This window comes from Mus pahari, chromosome 1, assembly GCF_900095145.1.
Source record: "Mus pahari chromosome 1, PAHARI_EIJ_v1.1, whole genome shotgun sequence".
Classification (NCBI taxonomy): Eukaryota; Metazoa; Chordata; class Mammalia; order Rodentia; family Muridae; genus Mus; species Mus pahari.
This window is the reverse complement of record NC_034590.1, coordinates 134499793-134519412: the sequence shown is the minus strand read 5'-3', so window position 1 is coordinate 134519412 and position 19620 is coordinate 134499793. Positions and strand designations below refer to the sequence as shown.

General features: G+C 39.0%; 1 protein-coding gene across 24 annotated transcripts in view; it reads right to left on the bottom strand.

Moving 5' to 3' along the window:
• Trpm3 (transient receptor potential cation channel subfamily M member 3) overlaps nt 1–19620 on the bottom strand; it is a 508459-nt gene that overhangs the window by 186696 nt on the left and 302143 nt on the right. For 2 of the 24 annotated variants that reach the window (XM_029539521.1, XM_021218440.2), the window contains one exon: nt 15366–16772. The exons of 21 other annotated variants lie outside the window; for them this stretch is intronic. In XM_029539521.1, coding sequence (XP_029395381.1) covers nt 16757–16772 — 16 coding nt within the window. In that variant the 3' untranslated portion in view covers nt 15366–16756. Of the gene's footprint in view, nt 1–15365; nt 16773–19620 lie in introns of those variants that run through there. One more of the 24 variants, XM_029539510.1, reaches the window with a different exon arrangement.

Here is a 19620-nt window from a genome sequence, read left to right as displayed (position 1 = left end):
GCTTGTGCATACTATTTGAGTCTGGGTATCATTCTTTGGAGAATCATGGCCACTTATACTATGTATTCGAATGCTGAACACTGGCCCCCAAGATCTGGTTGCCTCCCATGAAGAGATCCTTACATACACCAAATGATGTTATGACAATCCTGTCCCCCAAGTAATCCATAATTGGTTAATAGAGTTACCTACAGTCTGGGCTAGGCAGAAGAGAGATGGGGGAAGAAAAGTTCTTCAGGGCTTTGGGGTCTCAGGCAGGGACCATGAGGAGAGGAGAGAAGAAGAGGTTGCCATGGAATAGAGTGAATTAAGAGCACATGGCCATGAGGGTTGGCCTGATGGAACCCAAACAAAATGTGGCAAGTAATAATACCTTGGAAAATTTGACAGAGAAACAGACAAAATAGTAAAGAGGATTGATATCTTCCCAGCTCTTGTGCTTAAAGCTTATTATAAATCTAAAGGTCTTTATGTCTTTTATTTGGGAACCAAATGATCTGAAGTGTGGTAGAAAACCCTAGTAGACATTTAAAGGCAATAAAGGGGTGTAGAACCCCCCAAATAATCTTAATCATAGCACTGTCCCCAGCAGCTCACTATGATTTGCTGACAGAGGCAAAGGAACAAAAAATGGCTGAAATGGGAAAACAAAAGGGTTCATTCTGCTCTCTCTTTTCTGAAAAAGTTGCAGAGTTGTCTGTGGAACTGGAAAAAATGTGGGTGGAAACGGAAGTATTTGGGGAGTGAGAAACAATGGAAAAGGAAAAAAAAATAAAAGATTTAAGCTTCGATGACTGAATAAGAGAGTGGGAGCTTCCCTCAGGAGGAAAGCAGGAAAGAAACTTCTGAAAGCAGAGCCCAGCCCTGCTCAGTGTCTTGGACTCTCAGTTTCTAGTTCCTGAAGCCCCTGTGTGGGGTGAGGAGCTGGGTGGGCAGCTGGGAGGAGGAGGTAGCAGAATCAGATAAAAGATGAAACAGCCCATTTAAAAGAAAGTGTTAATCTTGAACCAACTGTGCTGCCAGAGACAGAGGAGGGGCATGAAATCACCGTCAACTTTCCCAGTAAATGTATAGCACATGCCTGATAATGGTGCAGAACAAGGATATGATAAGATAGGGTGGCATCTTATAAAAATGATAGATGTAAGGGATTTTAAAAAATCATTTAATCTATTATTTCATATGGACACCTTCACCTTTTGTAAAACAAATTCTAAATAACTGGGCTATTCAAAATAGAATTATTCCCCAAGACTAGAAGGAATTGGTGACAGCTGTATCAGAGGCCAGTCCACAATTGCTCGGTTAATGTGGTAGAAGGATGGAGCCATGATTATTGAACAGTGGAATAGAGTGAGGGAATGAATATAGGTAATGATCAGTTGTTGGGTGAAGGGCAAAAGCTATACAAGAGCAGATTCAGTTTGATGAAGCTACTATAGAACAGCGTTTAGCAGTTTTAAGAGCTTGGGACAAAGTTGAGGAGCCTGGAAAAAGGTCTAGCTAGTTAGATTGCACTAATTGTTTTGTTTGTTTGTTTGTTTGTTTACAAAGATTAGCCTTAGCTGTGAACAAAGCCACATCAGACCCTGATGCATAGAAACCTTGCTGTATGAAAATGTGAATACTGAATATAAACTGTTATAAGACCATTAAAGGCATGGGCAGTGCTCATGAATGGCTAAGGGATAAAACTTATATTGGTTCTAACGTGTACCATACTGACATCACAGGTCAAGCTATAGCTAAAGATCTCCAATATCGAAATGTCTGGTACTTCAGTAGCAGGAAATATGGTCATTTGCCAAGAAACTGTGATCAACCCAAAAGCTTCAGATCTCAAAATGCCTGGTGTGTTACCTTTGAGAAATACAGTACTTTCCACTGGAAAAGTGAACGCGCCTCTTCTAGGAGTAATAGTTTTCTAAATTTCAAACAGAAAGAATGTCTAGTCTTCCCCAGGGTGTGCAGGCAATGTGGCAAGGTCTGCTGCTGGACTAATGAATGGAAGTCCAAGAGAGATGTTCAAGGCAATTTCCTGCCATCAGGAAACAGCCTTGGGAGCTGGACTTGAGGCCCTGCAGCAAAAAATACAAGCCCTTTGTCTCTTGTCAGCCAGGAAATAATAAGCAGGCAGAAATACCTCATCTAAGTATTCCAGGTCTCATGTACACTACTGTAGGCAGTGCTGCTCTAGACTTGGTCACAGACTCTAGCCCCATCTTACCCTAGCCCCCCAAAAATCCAAGGTTTCAAAGTATCTACTGGAATTGAGGTTCCTTTGCCATTTGGGATATTATGAATGATCTTCGGAAGGAGTTTATTGACTTCCAAAGGATTCATTGTGCATCCCCGAATTATAGGTGAAGATTTCAAAGGAGAAATTAAAATTATGGCCTATGTAAAAGGAGAGATGCAAATTAACACAGGTGATATGATTGCTCAGCTGCTACTATTAAGGGCAAAGCCTCACCAGTAGAAAAAACAGGAGGGGTTCGAAATACTGGAGAATGTGTGTTCTGGAAACCAGCGGTTAATGATCAGAGGCAAAAATTAAAATTGCAAGCAAAGATTATAGAAATAGAAGACTTGGTGGATACAGGAGCTGATGTAACTATCATTTCCCAAAGATCTTGAAATTCAGAATGGACTCTTCAAAAGGTTTAAACAGTTTCTAGGAATTGGAATGTTGTCTCAGATATAAAAAAGTGTTAGATGGGTTAAGTGTGTGTGACTTTCCAGTCAAATAGGAAAATTAAGGCCTTATGTATATAGCTGACATACCCACAAATTTATGGGGAATGGAGCTTTTACAACAGTGAAGTACTCAGATTAAGATTCCTTCAATCCCAGAGAGATAACCCATGCTGAAATTAGGGGTGAATTGGTAGATGCTTTGGGGGAAGGGATCAATAAGTGTCATCAAACAACCACAGGGTGTGCCAATTGTCCAAATACAACATATCACAGGGATTAAATTTCCAAATTTATAAGAGGGGGCCACTGATGAAATACCAATGGCCCTACTCTTTAAATGGTTGACTGATAAGCCTGTATGTGCAGATCAGTGGCCTCAACAAAGGAAAATTACAAGCACTTGAGCATCTGGTATAATAGTAGCTAGAGGCTCAACATATAGAAAAGTCTACTAGTTCATGGAATTTCCTTGTATTTGTTATAAAAAAAAAAGAAGTTGAGAAAACAGGGAATGTTAACATTCAACCAATGGAGTTACAACAATGGCGTTAAAGTTCTTTTACCTTTTTTTTTTTTTAATTACCTAAGGCATGACCTATGATAGTTGCTTTTTCTTTTTAATTTTTATTTTTTATTACCATCCCCTTGCATGAGCAGGATAGCAAAAGGTTTGTTTTCACAGTACCTATTATGATAATGGTTGATCTATAAAAAGATATTAGTGGAAATTTCTTCTACAGTGAATGTTAAATAGTCCAGCCTTATATCAATATTTTGTGTAAAACTGCTAGAAATAATCTGTAGACAATTTTCTCAATCCATTATCATTACATGGATATTTTGTTGGCTGCTTTGGATGCAGCTACATTAGAAAAAATGTTTAAGGAAACACAAAGAATTTTGCCATGCTGGGGGTTACATATTACTCCTGAAAAAGTACAGAGAGGAGATTCTATTAACTATTCAGGTTATAAAACAGACCAAAAAATTTCAACCAAAAAGGTACAGATCAGAGGAGATTAGTTACAAAACAAACTCTTAGTGATTTTCAAAGATTAATGGGAGATATTAATTGGCTATGACCTACCACTGGGTTAACTCAAGCGTTAAGTAATTTGTTTCAAATTTTACAAGGAGATTTAGACCTAAAATGTCTAAGGTGGTTAACAGCTAATGCAAAGAGAGTTAACTCTGGTGGAACTGAGACTGCAAGATGCACATGTGTGTCGAATAGTTCCCAAAATTGATTATATTTTGGTTATTTAGCCTTCAACTCATTCTCCTACTGGGACCACTATGCAAAGGGAAGATAGTGCTATGGAATGAATTTGTTAAAGCATACAAACAAATACAAATTTAAAGACTTACTTAGAAATAGTTTTGGATTTAATTATAAAATGTAGACTACTACTATGTGAATTGTTAGGAACAGACACGACTGAAATCATAGCACCTTATACTAATATTGAGATTGTGTCATTATGGGTAACCAGTGAATATTGGCAAAGAGCTTGCAGCAACTATTTGGGAGAAATTAACAGCAAATATCCTAAAACAATTGTTTTTAATTTATAAAAAAAATCATTGAATTCTCCTACATATTGTAAAGGAAATGCCAATTCCTGAAGCATCTACATTCTATATTGATACAAAAATATTTGGAATGGCAGGCTATAAGTTAGATAAAATAAGCAAAGTCATTCAAAGATCAGAATCGCATAATTCCTCAGGTATTATTAGATTTCCTGAATCTTTTAATATAATTAATGGCTTTCAATATGCATAAAAAGTTGTTTTGCATATAGAAACTGCTGACTTTATTTATGATAACTTAGAATTAACATTGTTTTTGTTAAGATTTATTTATTTTATTTTATCTATATGAGTACACTGCAGCTGTACAGATCGATGGTTGTGAGTCCTTATGTGGTTGTTGGGAATTGAATTTTTAGGATCTCTGCTTGTTCCAGTCAGACCTGCTCCCTCAGTCCCTGCTCTCTCTGGCCCAAAGATTTATTTATTATTATAATTAAGAATACTGTAGCTGTCTTCAGATGCACCAGAAGAGGGCATCTCTTTAAGGGTGGTTGTGAGACATCATGTGGTTGCTGGGATTTGAACTCAGGACCTTCCTTAGAGCAGTCAGTGCTCTTACCCACTGAGCCATCTCACCAGCCCAGAATTAACATTTGTTATTTATGCAACTGCAACAGGCAATCAGAAATAGAATCTATCCATTATATATCACATTCATCTCAGACAGGCTTTCCAGGTCCATTAGCATAAGGAAATGAAGACACTGATCAATTATTAATAGGAAACATATTAGAAACTTCAACATTTCATGAAGAACACCATGTTAACAATAAAGGTTTAAAGAAAAAAAATGTCTATCATTTGGAAATAAGCCAAGGAAATTATAAGAAAATGTCCTACTTGTTCTTTGGATAACCAAACTCTATTATCCACTGGAAGTAACCCCAGGGGCACCAAAATAAATGAAATTTGGCAGATAGATGTGTTTCATTTTGTAGAATTTGGAAAACTAAGGTTTGTGTACCATATTATTTTAATGGACAACTTCTTTTTGTTCTGAAAAGGTCAATTCTGTAATTACACATTTATGGGAAATAATGGCTATTGTTGGGATACCTGTGCAAATTAAGACTGAGTATGTGCCTGCATATGTGTCCAGTATGATGAAGCAATTCTTTGCATATTATAACATTAAAACACCTTACAGTCCACACAGTCCTACAGGACAAGCCATAACAGAAAGATATAATTGCACTTTAAAACAGATGCTTATAAAACAAAAAGGAAGGATAAAGACCCCTAGGGATTGACTAAATGGTGCTCTGTTAACTTTAAATATTCTGAATGTTACTAAGAAAGGAACAGCAGGCTAGAGACACTGGGTTATAGTAAAACAGTAGAATTAATTCAGCCTATATACTATAAAGATGTGTTAACATAAGAATGGAAGCCCACAAAAATTTTGCGTTGGGGACATGGATTTGTTTATATTTGTTCAGAAAATGAAGTGCTGTGAGCACCACCACAAACTAATAAAGATTAGAATTGAGCAGGAGCACACTCCTGAAAACCTTGGTCACTGATCGGAAAAACAAAAACCAACCAAACAACAAAACCCCCAAAACTGCTCAGTTCATTGAAAATGTCTGTTTCTAACTTCCTGCTACACTCAGCACAATTAATGGCTTAAAAAAAATCGGGGAAAAGGTTTCTTTAAAAAAACACAGAACTATTATAAGAATAAGTTTTCATTTTAATCCCTGGTGTGGGACATGGGGCTGCTTCAGATTGTCCTCAGCAGCTGACTAGGATTTGACTAATGCTCCAGCAGAGGTGTGGTTTTGCCAGCTGCTGATAGTTTCTGCTATTATGCGATGTTTGGAATTCTGGGAACTTTTCAGAGGGTATATAAAGGTTAGGTCCCTGAGAAGTGGGTTGGTCATTGTTGGTCATTTAGGGGGGTTGATTGCTATTTGATAGTAGTTGTGGTCAAAGAAGAAACAAAAGGAGACATTAGATTCAGGGATCTCTTTCTCTTCCACCTACTGTTAAGGGATTGAACGGGCAGTTGAAGGCAGAGAAGGGTGGAAGAAAGAAGAGCCTATGAAGTAGCAAAAGAGTATTGACATAGATCCATCAGGAAAATCAGTGATGCCAGGAGCAGAATGCTGCCCAGTGCTCTTTCATGCCACCATGCTGCCTCTCATTCAAAGGATATACACATTTAGAGAAGGTTCAGCTAAGGAAGTGAAAAGATGTCCCAACTGTTCTCTCAATATTAACTGATTTTGGATGACGCCATGGCCTTAGTTTCAAATCAGCTTGAAATTATCCACCCACTCATGCATGCATGCATGTTTCTATTTACCCACCTACCCATCCACTCATCCATCATCCATTCATTTAGAAAATTCATGTGGATGCCTGCTTGGTGGTTGGCACTGTGGTTTATGTCAGGGAGTATAGGGATAGACATAATAATTTACTCCCAGCCTTCAGTGGAGTAGAAAGACATCAATGAGGCATTCAGTCATAACGGTCAGTGGTAGAGAAGCAAAGGAGATGGTGACTGGTGACCTGGGGACAACTTCTGAGGACATAGTGATCTGCCTGGCACTTGCAGAGGAATGAGCGCTAGAGATGGCTGAAGGTGGTAGGGGTGGGAAGGGATAGACAAAATGGCATGGATAGACCTGCTCTGGAGAAAGGGGAAACTGTGGCTGAAACATGTGTGAGCACTGTAGCTCAAATACAGAAGGACTCCTAAAGGTCTTGTCTGTTAAGGTGTGACCTCAGTTTGGTTGTACTAGGAGGTAGTGGGATCCCAAAGGAGTTTGAATGACAGTGTCCCGTAGAGGCACAGATGTTTGAACACTTGGTCCCCAGTTAGCAGGGCCTGTTTGGGTAGGTTTAAGAGTGTGAGCTTGCTAGAGGAAGTAGGTCATTGGGGCTGGATTTTGATGTATCAAAGCCGCATGCCAGATGTGCTCTCTGCTTCTTGCTTGTGGTTTATGACGTGAGCTTTCGATTTCTGCTCCAGCTGTCATGACTACTGTCTGCTGCCTCTTCCTTCGATGATAGACTCAGCCCCCTGGAACTGTGAGTCTCAAATAACCCTTTTTTTTTTTTTTAAAAAATAAGAAATCACCCCAGTCTTGGTGTTTTATCACAGCAACAAAAAAGTAACTAACACAGACGTGCTTAGCAGAAGGTTTTGAGATGTTGGAAATGTACCCTCAAAGGGATCCAGACTGCTTTTCATGTCCTAGACAGGAAGTGGATGGCTTTGGTTACTCCATGTTCCTGCTAAGATATGTCACCACACCTATGGGCCAATTAGTTAGGCATTGAAATGAAAAACTGGGACCCTCCCCAAACCCTTTCTGCTTCTATAAGGTGAATATTTCGGTTGTTACAGTAGCTAAAAGCTAATGTGGGGAGCAAATTAAAAGTTAAGAAACGATGGAGCTGCATAGGGAGTTAGCCAGGACAAAATCGTGGGGGCCTTTGGAGGCTATGTTAGAGTTTATTTATTTTTTGATACACAATCTTACTGGGCCTAGGCTAGCTTCAAATTCACAATCCTTCTGCTTCTACTTTCAAAGTGCTAGAATCACAGCCAAGTGCCACTTGTCTCGTGAGATCAGTGACTTTGTCCTCATGGCGGTGAGAAGTGCTTTAGCAGGAGAGAGACCATTTATATGTGTGGTGTTAATTAATTCTCCGAAGACTCAAGGCATGAACAGTCATAGATGGTCATATGTCTACTTGACAGGCAACCCAAGCGGGTAAGTCGAGAGAGTTCTGCAAAACCAAGAGTGTATAATATAGCACATGATTAACTACAGAAGGGATTCTTCTGATTAGCCACTTGATAGGTTCAATCACTCATCCGCAGGTGTTTAATTTTGATAACAACTCAAAATTTGTTCTCTACTGTCAACCATCTGCAATGAAACCTAAATTCCCTGAGATCATTAACTGTTTGAGAGAGCTGTCTGTCACTTCCATCCAGTCTGCCACTTTGTGAAAATTAAAGAATAATGAATAATTGACTTTAGTCACGGCTTTTACTAGTTAGGCGAGCTAAAAGACTCAAAGACTTCTACAGTTTTGAGTCCCATTTCATATCTGACAGAGGTGGTGGCTTTGGCTAAATCAGTTAGTAAGAAGAATCATACAATGGGAGTAATAGATTGGAGCTACAACATGAAGATGTTGATCACTAATGGGACAAAAAAGATGGAGGAGATGGCCATTACACATGGAATGGATATAACTTGGGGAGCAAAGGTGACTTGCTCCACCCGAAGCACCATGTTACACTCACTAAACCATAACTCTGTTTCAACTCTTTTTTTTTTTTAAATCATCTTTCTATTTATACCAAAAGGAAAATACTATTTTTCGTGTGTTTCTGATGTTAAAAGTTCCCTGTTGTTGCCAATCTCTCCTCTTAACAGAGAAAGAGCAGATAAGAAGCTTATATGCCATGGCTGAGGAGGTTTAATGACACTGTTTTAAGAACCATCCCCTGAAACAGGTGTGGTGGCGCACGCCTTTAATCCCAGCACTCGGGAGGCAGAGGCAGGTGGAGTAGTGAGTTCGAGGCCAGCCTGGTCTACAAAGTGAGTTCCAGGACAGCCAGGGCTATACAGAGAAACCCTGTCTCGAAAAACAAAAACAAAAAGCAAAACAAAACAAAAGAACCATCCCCTGTAACAGGTCCTGTGTTCATGGCACCTCCTGGCTTACACACTCTGTGGAAATAACGGAAGAACCGTCTGCGGAGCAGGCAGACGGGCAGTCTGTTTTGCAGAGGAAGAAACGGGTCTAAGGCGCTGGAGTGATCTGTGGTAGTCACACAGCCAGTGACTTCAGTGTATGAGCTGAGTGTGTTCATTTCACTCTTGTCCCATGGTGTCCCTTTTCCTGTGTATCACTCTGTCACCCAGTTTGTTAACCATGCACACCACAGGGAGAAATACAAGCTTAATTAGTTATTAGTAAATGCTTTTACTTTATATGCATGCGTATCATGCATGTAATGCATATTTACACAGAAACACATGTGTGAAAGAGACAGAGACAGCCAGAGGGAGGAGAGAGAGGCAGAGAGAGAGAGAGAGAATAGAGGAGAAGAGAAGAGGGAGAAGGAGAAGGGAAGGGAGTGAGAGAGGAGAGGAAGAAAAGAAAGAGGAGAGAGAGAGAGCGATGGAGGGACAGAGACAGAGACACAGAGAGATAGACAGACAGAGACAGAGAGACAGAGAGAGAGACTATGACTGTTGAGTGTTTGGCCTGGCTTAGGGAAGATGACCCTAAGTGGGGGTTGTAAGTGAAGACACTGACCAAGCGGAAGTCCCCCAGCTTATAGCAGTTAGACTCTCCCTTGTGTATTTCTCTGCTGAGCTTTTGCCTCCTGTTTGCTGCAGAGGTTCACTCTGCTCCCTGTCTTATTTTGTGGAAATACATCTTAGTGATTTTGAGACACCTGCTTTCCTGAAATTCTTATTATTTCATTTTAGTTCTTCCCATTTTTTCCTACAATGAGAAAGCTTTTTTTACCTTGATATTCAAACATCAATGGATTTAGAGACAACCCCTCTGTTAGATTTCTTTCTTTCTTTTTCTTTCTTTTTTTCTTTCTTCTTTCTTTCTTTCTTTCTTTCTTTTTTTTTTTTTTTGTGGCACTAGAGTAGTGATTGAAAACTTCTTGACATCAAAACATGGTTGTAATATTGCGTGAAACTGTAACTTTAGAACCAGGTCTACAACGGAGTGATCTTATTTAAGGAAACCACTAATTTGTGTCTCCATATGCATCAGTGTTATTTTCGGTACACTTCAAATTAGAGGGTTTTGTGACTGAGGAAAATCTCTGCACCATGGCATTTGCGGCTCCATTTAAATGCTGCATGCATGGTCTATAGCTGTTTAGATGAGTCACCGAGTAATTTAAAACAGGTCAGTGTTTAGCCAGCGCTCAGGATAGCTAGCAACATGCCCCACACTTTACAATTAGTGTTCTATTCAAGTGCTGTGGATGCAGCCCACATGTAGAAATACTTCTCCCAGAATAAATGTAATTATCTTCAATATCAGATTTTAGTTCCTAGATTGGAAAATTTAAAAAAAAAAAGCATCTAGAATTCAGTGAGACTCCAAGAACTAATCTGAGGTTAATTAACAGCTTTTGAGGAGAGCAGTCCTCCCGAGACCCCTGCGGATGCTGTTAGATGCTGCAGATAGTGTGAGGAATTTTACTTATATAAATAAAACTGTGAATGCCCACACTTGGTGCTTAAAAGACACTGTTTCCAGTGGAATCTGTACTTTACTAAAGAAAATAGAGTTTTTTATCATTTATTTGAAGCCAAAGAAAATGCCTAAATGTTATATAAAGGGCACGAAAAACTGTCCTTAAATGAGGTTATAGAGAATGACAATCTCTATGATTGTCCCCTTCCCTTTAATTTTTTTTGATAAAGTTACCACTTCCTCTCAAATGCCATTACTCTGTTGCCACAAGTAACAGCATGGTCCATCTGTAGAGGATGGACAGCCCTGAATCGGCTCTCACCTGCTGCCTGTCTGATTTTTACTTAGCCCTTTGTTTGTCCCTTTCATATAGGAAACATGGAAGTGATAAAGTATTTCTCATAGACCTCTGAATTAGATGAGTTCGTGCTCATAAAGGACCTGGTGAATAGCAATGCTGTTAGAATGTTTTTGTTTTATTTTTAGGAAAGAGTCATTGGTGGTTTCTTTTTCCATTAAATAGAATGACCTGTGATGGCAGCTGGTCTTGAATTATAATTTCTGTGGAGAAATAATTTTTTCCCATTTGAGAGAGTTTAAAGAGCTGCAGTGTTTTCTTACTTTTGGGAAATTGAGATATTTAGATTTAGCTAAGCTTTATTAAAATGGAGATTTGCAAAGAGAAAGTCTAATGTTTCGATAAATGTCGGGTGGAACAAGTCTTTGCAGGAAAAGGCAAAGTACCAGTGAAAACCACTTAGCCAGGTTGTCAATGGTTTTCCCAGGATCATATTCACTGGTATGATATGAGAAGATCCTCGAACTAGTCATTTCATAATCAAACAGGCGAGGATCAAAAAAATCACGCAACTGTGCCTCTTCTGCTTTTCTTTTGTAATACTTCTGAAGTCTCTCTTTTCCAGGAAGGGCCCTACATGGAAGATTCTGCTGGAGAGATTTGAATGGGGGATAAAGGAATCATAATGACTTTTATCATTTCATGCATGAAAAAACAAACAAACAAACAAACAAACAAACAAAAACACCCTCTGACTTCCTTAAAAGAGTACATAGCTTGTGAGAGCCATTCAGGCTTAGGAGGACACGAGAAGGAGAAGAGAAGAATCTGATAATGAGCTATGCTATGTACAAGCTCACGTCAGTGTTTTGACGAAAAGCTTGTGATTTGTTCAAATGGCTGGATGCAAGGGCTATATCTTCTGCTCTATACATGAGGATGCTCTTTAGTCTAGATGCAAGAAGATTCGGCACTGTGAGTCTAGGAATACACTGCGTGTTCCCAGGGCAATTTCTCATTTTTTATCAGATGCTCAAAGTTTCTTTTAATTAATTGAAAGACAAATAAATATTCAACAATTAGAATCCCTAAGAGCAACTCTGTTGCTTTAGAAAACGATGGTTAGATAAAAAGCTGACAGGGATGAAATGGAACACACATATAGGTTGGCTAGATTGTTTTGTCACTGAAAAGCGAATCTAGCTACAAAGCAGCCTCCATGAATTAGACAAATAGAAATTCTGATCTTGGCTTAATGCAGAAGAAAATGTTCATCTGGGCTATTCCTAAGGGTTCTATTGACTTAGTAAGGTAGATCTTAGAGGAAGTGCCTGTAATGGGACGTGACATATACACACTCATGGAACAGTGTGCTCTCTAAGGAGTTTCATGACTGCTACCCAGAAAGGGACCATTTTCCATTCAACTCTCTCCCTCTGGATCCTAAAAGCTGGAGCCATGAGTGGTAGAAGGCACAGGCATATGTACCAAAGGAAACCCAAATGAGTGGCGTGGTAGAGGTGAGAGTGGCACGTGATGACTTACTGTAAGCTAGTACTCAAAATAAGCCCAAGCTTTGTGCTCTGTGTTCTATAGGTGGCCAGTCATAAGGCAGGGGAAAAGGGTGCTAGACTCTAAGCTTGGATGACATGCTCCATTACTGCACTGTACTCTCTTCTCCCCTGCCCTGGACTGCCGACTTAGTGGTGAGAGAAGGCTTTCCTACGTGGTCTTCATGGTGATCCCACAGCTCTACACTTCCCCTCACATGTCACCCCTAAAATGCTGACTTTTTATTATCTATCTACTTATGCCCCCCTCTCTCTCCCTCAGTCAATCAATCATCTATCTATCATCTATCTAACTTTGCTAGATTTTAAGCCTCATGTGTACAGAATTTTGTCCTTTTGGCTCCCTTGTGTGTTTTGCCACTGCCTGGGATAGGGCTTAGACTATAATAGTTATTTGAAACATATTTCTCAAACAATATTGAATGAAATATCGAACAACACTGGAAATCTATCAGAATTCAAGTACTTCCAGTTTGGTAAAAACCTACCACAGGAGCGAAGGACTGTGATAGCCAGGGTGGCTGTTACTGGGGACCTTTTAAGTTTAATTACAATCTAATTCAATTCCTTAGCTGTAATCAAAGGGCTCAGGGCCTGTCTGATGGAAAGCATAGAAGCAGATTCTGTCATCTCAGGAAGTTCTGATGGACAGCATTGCTCTTGCGGTTAACAGCATTGCCAAATGCTCACCTCGGGCTGGGGCTAGTAGGACATCTAAGTGCGAGACTCTGGACAGTGCAAGCTTTGCGTATGTCACTTTCCCTCCTCCCTTTCCTGTGGCTATGAGTGTACCCAAGAGTAAAAAGGAAGTGTTCCAAGGAATACAGCAACTGCCACATGGTCAGGAAGATTTTCTGCCAAAACTGTAAGTCAAGCGATATTCTGAGTCCATTCCAAGTAAAACTGATCAGCGAACACTACCCATAGACAGTCTAGGGGGACAGTCAGAATTTTATTGTTTTTGGCCCTTCATCAAATTCGGAATCAGAGCTGATTTAAGGAGCATATAGAATCCCTGGAGTGGCCAAACAGTGGATCCATCCACCCTTGATGGATATACATCAAATGGTCACTCAAGACTTATTTAAAAGAGAAGTTGTCTAGCACATAAGAGAACAAGAAAGCTGGATGCATTCTACTTTCTTGTCTGAAATAACTCAGCTCTGGGATGAGAAAAATAAGCCTCCTGCAGTTACTGGGCCATCTTCCTAGGAAACAATATGGCATGGGTTCTCAGAACATAATTTCAGTCCCAGCTTGCCTGGGAAGACCGTGGTGCTACTAGGAGAAAGTTAGCAAGAGACATGACGTTTTCATCCTACATTTCCTTACTTCTACAATGGAATCAATATCATAACCATTTCATATTCCAAAATACAAAAAAAATACTTAGATCAAGTGCTTGCATATAGACACTTTGCAAATGATATATAAGAGATCTACTCATATTTATATGTAAAACTAACTCTAGTGTGTCAAGCATGCTGGTGGTGATGGGACAGAGTGCTGGGGAAGAGCAATGCTACATTATGTCTCTACATACTTTGTCGGAATATTTCTTCTTACCCTATATTCTTTCAGACAGTGGAAAAATGTGACTTCTCTATTTTTGTTACATATCACATTATATGATGGACTGATTCCTTGTTTAAAAACTTTCAAACCTATCTTATCTTATGTGTATGAGTGTTTTGCCTACACGTATGTGTGTGTGCCACCTGTTCCTGTATCTGAAGAGATCAGAAGAGGTCATTGGATCCCTTGGAACTGGAGTTGGAGGTGGTTGTGTATCACCATGTAGATGCTCAGGACCGAAATTGGTCATCTGCAAGAATGGCAAGTGCTCTTAACTGCTGAGCTATCTCTCCAGCCCCTAATTCCTACCTTTTAAAAAAATTCTATTTCTTATATATTATCAATAATAAGTTGTGTAGTCAACCTGTATCTCATTCCATTTCCCACTGGTTCCCATAGTAAGTTATTTCTGTTCCTTTGTCTCCCATGCCTTATGTATGCAATCAAATTTCTTATGCAGCCGGGTAATTGAAACACTGATATGTTTTGGCATAATGATCAAAAAGCAACTGTTTTCTGTATCCCATGTATCTCTGAGGTGACTTGGAATTTTATTTTTCTCTTTGTTTAGCTAATTCATTGTGTTTCTTGTTGCCTGTCTGACAGTCTTACAAGCGTGAGGGTATTTAGAATGCTTCCACTTTATTCAAGTGCTAGCATAGACGTTCACAGAACACTGCCCATGAGCTCTCTTTGCCTAGATTCACTGTTAATCTTCCACACTTCATCCTTTCATCCGAGCCCAGATGCAGCCTCAAAGTCATTCGCAGTGCATTTTAGGGAGCCATCACCGGCTGATGTAAGTTGACACTCAAGAAGGAAAATGGCTTGCAGTCCTTGCCCAGAAAGGATAAAACTGAAATGCCTCATCAAAGGATGAAGACGAAAGTGATCACAGGCTTACAGAAATCCAGATCTTAGGCCCATTCCCAAGACACTGAATTGTGCCTGCTATGGGCTTATAAGATTCCTTAATGCTTATTCAAGACCTGTACGAGTTTCCCTTGTGATGGAGAGTTGTTTTCCATAACTATCCCAAGAACATATAGTAAGCATGGGTATCCATCCCCTGAATGGCGCAGGAAAGGCTTTGCTTCAACCAAATGGAGGGATTTTTGTTTGTCTGCTGTTTCTTTTGGGAAGATTAGTACACTCATCATTGGACCCTACTTCAGGGCACTATCCTTCATTCGGTCAAAAAGAGCTTTATAGAAGGTTGTCAGTGTTATATACAGTGTATGAAAATGCCGGGGTCCATGATCAATCTGAGAATTCCATGTGGATTCTGGGAAAAAATCTGATGAAAACATTCCAGACATTTGTTCTTGGTGCTGCCATTGGTAGCAAGTTAACCCAGCATAGTATCCGCTGCAGGGTGTGTTTGTTAAAGATGCTTCAGAATTAACTTCAGGAATTAAATTTGAGGTCACTTTGCTTATGTATTTATTTGTTCATTTCTTTATTTTATGTGTATGGAGACTGAGGAAACTGCTTCGGGAAACACCAGGTGCAGCAGAGAAATCTAATCTTCATATAATATAAGTCAGCTTTTAAAAGTGGGGAGCATGGGTTATTTTCATTGGGATTAAGTGGGGTACTGGTTTTAAACAGCTTGTTGAGTTCTACACTGGTCCGTCTAAGTCACTGTGTAGATAGATGTGTGTAGTTAATAGACAACTTTGAAGTCTTCTCCAGCATTGATGAGCATGCTGGCAACTGCATCAGCAGTTCTCTACAAAGAATTCTTCCCAACAACTGTTTGGCCAGATACTTTCTGATGATGTTGGGTTTTCATATTCAACGATACATTTCCCCAGTGAACCAACAGTTGAGCAGTTTTAAAGCATATTTAATGCAGGGATTGGACTGGTTAACTTAGATCAATAAAACCTTTTCCCTTCATGGTATTTTCTTCTCCATGCTTGGATCAGTCTTTTAAAATCAAAGCTTCATCCTCCCCATGTTGACACAGTATGGGAAGATTTAACAACAACCTGTCAGACGAAAGTTTTATTGTACTCTGTGCTTTCTTAAATAAACAGAGTTGTTCTAGCCACATAGAATGTGGGCACTGTGACAAGGTTAACTGTGTAATCTGGACCTTTATGTTCCTCAGAGAAAATTGACAGTGACTCTGTCAATGGTACCTTCTGCCACTTCTAAACTCACTAACATTACATTGATAACAATTTGCTATATTTGTTTACATGAGATTGCATACACATCCGTGGAGGAAAATTATGTTTCGTAAAACCCACAGTACCTAAAACAAGCATTAGAAAATAGCCGGTGATTGATTAATTTGAAATGTCATGGTATCGGTTCTCTAAGTTTCCAATTAAATCATTTGGGTGTACATTATAAAAATATAGATATTTATATAGAATTATATGTGAATAAATATTAAATTAATTATTTTACTAAATTTTATTGCATTTAATACAGTTTACACAGATTCTGAGGGAAAGGGGGAAAAGGGAGTAAATCAATTATATTGTCATTTATGGCTAACTGACATACTGCCGAACTGCTGCTGGAAATGTCCCACTCAGGGTTTTATCATGGGCTCTTTAAGCACCATGTCCTTATCAGAGCCCGCGAGATCCAGTACTCATGTATTTAAATACTCATTACAATGTCTCTAAGTGCCAGGGCTATGCCTTGTTCATCTTCCAGCAGTTCTATGCACATAGTAGGCACTCCATAAATGTTGATGTTTACAAAAGTCACAGTAAAACCACCTTCTGTTCTTTGTGTGTTGATTCTCTGATTTCTTTGAGGAAAAGTGAAAAAGAACCAGCTTGACTTTTTATTATTATTATAGAAAATATATCCTGGAACAGAGATGAAGCAGATGAAATTAACAAAAACTAAAATGGACACTTGAAATCAGCATGGTTGACATCATTTCTTTCTTTCTTACTTGACATTCCAATTATGTCTCTATCACGCTGGGGTGCAGGCCATCGAGATCAATTACTTTCTGTAGAAAGTAATACAGAAAAATGATAGGGTTTTTGACACCCTTCAGTGTGAGCCTGGATCTCTGCAGCAGCAAGAATAACCATTTGTGATCATTGCACAGAATGACATGCCCCAGGGAATAGCTACGGCTCCTGGGTTCCCAATGTGCCTGATTTTTGGATGACTTTCTCTCGTCTTTGGATATGTGATGTGTATTTGGAGGGAAACAAACTTTGTTCAATTCTCTGTGAGAAATTTTCAGTCATAAAATTGGGAACCATGCAGTGAAGGTTTCCCTTTTTAAAGCTAGTGGATGCTCTCATGCCTTCATTCTAGCTGGTCCAAACAAACAAACAAACAAACAAAACAAACAAACAAACAAACAAAAACAAAAAACAAAAAACAAAAAAAATCTATTTTCAGGGCTGGAGAGTTGGCTCAGTGGTTAAGAGCACTGACTGCTCTTCCAGAGGTCCTGAGTTCAATTCCCAGCCACTACGTGGTGGCTCACAAACATCTGTAATGGGGTCTGATGCCCTCTTCTGGTGTGTATGAATACAGCTACAGTGTACTCACATACCTAAAATAAATAAATCTTTAAAAAAGTCCATTTTCAATTAAAATAAAAAAGAATGACTAAAGTAAAGAACACAAAATCAATATCAATCAGTCAATCAACCAACCAGTCAATCAATCAAACAAACAATTAAACAAACACACATACACAGCTCATACTCTCTTATCTTTCCCATACCACTCACCTCATACCTTCCCTCCTACCCACTACCACACACATGCATCCTCACTTTCATCACATACATTCTCACCCCTTCTAGACCCCCATATACCCCTTCACACACCCCACACACCGTTCATACCCCTACACATCCAACACACCTCTACTACCACACCTACCTTTCTTACCACGTGTGCTTGCACAAGTGCACCCACACATACACACACCTCATGACCACCTAACTCGTACCACAATTTTTTCTTCTACTCCCAAGAGTAAGCAATGTTCATGTGTTTTTTCATTGTCTGTCCCTAGTTAAAATGCCACTAGAACATTATAACATGGATGATATATGCCTTACTGACAATTTCCTAACAGTCCTGAATCCTCACATGCATCCTCATAAATTATTTAAAAATCTTTTCGACTACTAGGATGGTTCTGCTTCTTTTCCGGAGTATCTAAAATGGGGTAAATCCAGGTGATAATCTTTGGACAAAACCACTAACCATTACCATATAAGCATTGGTAATAAAATTGTGCTGGATGAGGGGCACTGACTCAGAGCACCCATGTACTTAGATGGCAGTCTATGCTTATGTTGATGATTGGCAGGTACTTGTTCATGACTTGACAGATGAAGGGGTAAGGTCCTATTTCTCTGCAGCCTGAGGCTTGAGGTTGACAGTTATCAGGCAAAGACATATTTGATTTCAACATCAGGATGCTGTACCCTGAAAGGCAATGCTATTCATCTGCTTAACCAAACATGAGAAGGCAAGACTCTCACATAGAAAATCATAGGTAATTAAATCTAACAGTTTTTGGTGCTTTTAATATTTGTATTTATGGTTAAGTCATTTGTGATTAAGAAGCAAACTTTGAAAATGAGTAATGGAACTAGTTAAGGAAGGGACTTAATGATTCATTCTGACCTATGGCAGGTAAACAGAACATACATTATGATGAAAGGGGGAATATCGACTTGGATCATTTCTGTCAGGTACCACATGTCACAGAACAGATAGGGAGGAAAAAAGTCAAAATATAGAACTTAATTTGATTCTAAGCACCACATACAGAAAAAAACATTTAATTGCAATTGTCTCCTCATTTATTCAAACCCATTTGCGCTGTGACAGACACAGTCTGTTTCTATCTCCAGCAATCTCATTCATGGAAGATAATCAGTTTTGCCAATTATAATTCACTTCTAAAGTGATTCTCTTTTCCAATTCATATTCTCCTTCCAATTCATATTCTTGGGAAAGAGCTCAGTGACAAACTAGAAAGGTCACAAGGATGAGAATGTAAGGTGAGGAAGGTCATTTCTCAAAGATGATGAACTGAAGAGCTATGTAGTCACACGGATGCTCTCCCAGTCCTTGTGACTGGTTTATTTAGCAACCCACAAATGAAATTAACTTTGAACATTGATACAAATCCCCAAAGTGAAACAGATCAGTAAAAATATTAATTTAGTCAGAAATTAAGCATTGTAATTAGGATGTGTATGCTCCCTATAACTAATTTTATTTGGACAGTGACACACTTACTTATACAGGTTTGTTTATATAAATATGTATGTATGTATACATATATGTAGTAGAATGGTTAATGCTGTTGAATTCTGAAAACTGAAGAAGAAACCCTTCCTGGTGAATGAAGATCAATGCTTTTTATTTTTATTCTTTGCACGTAAAGAAAGTATACTGCTACAAAATAATGTTCTTTAGAAATGACTTTAAATTCTATACACATGTATTGTTAGACAATTTATCAAGTTAAATAAGCACAATTAATCCTGAAAGTTATTTAGATGGCACACAAAAACATTCTGACCATTTTATCACAATAAATTTATTAGTGCTCTCCTAAGAGGGTAGGTTTTCATCAAAATACTGTGCACAGCATTTCTCTCTCTCTCTCTCTCTCTCTCTCTCTCTCTCTCTCTCTGTGTGTGTGTGTGTGTGTGTGTGTGT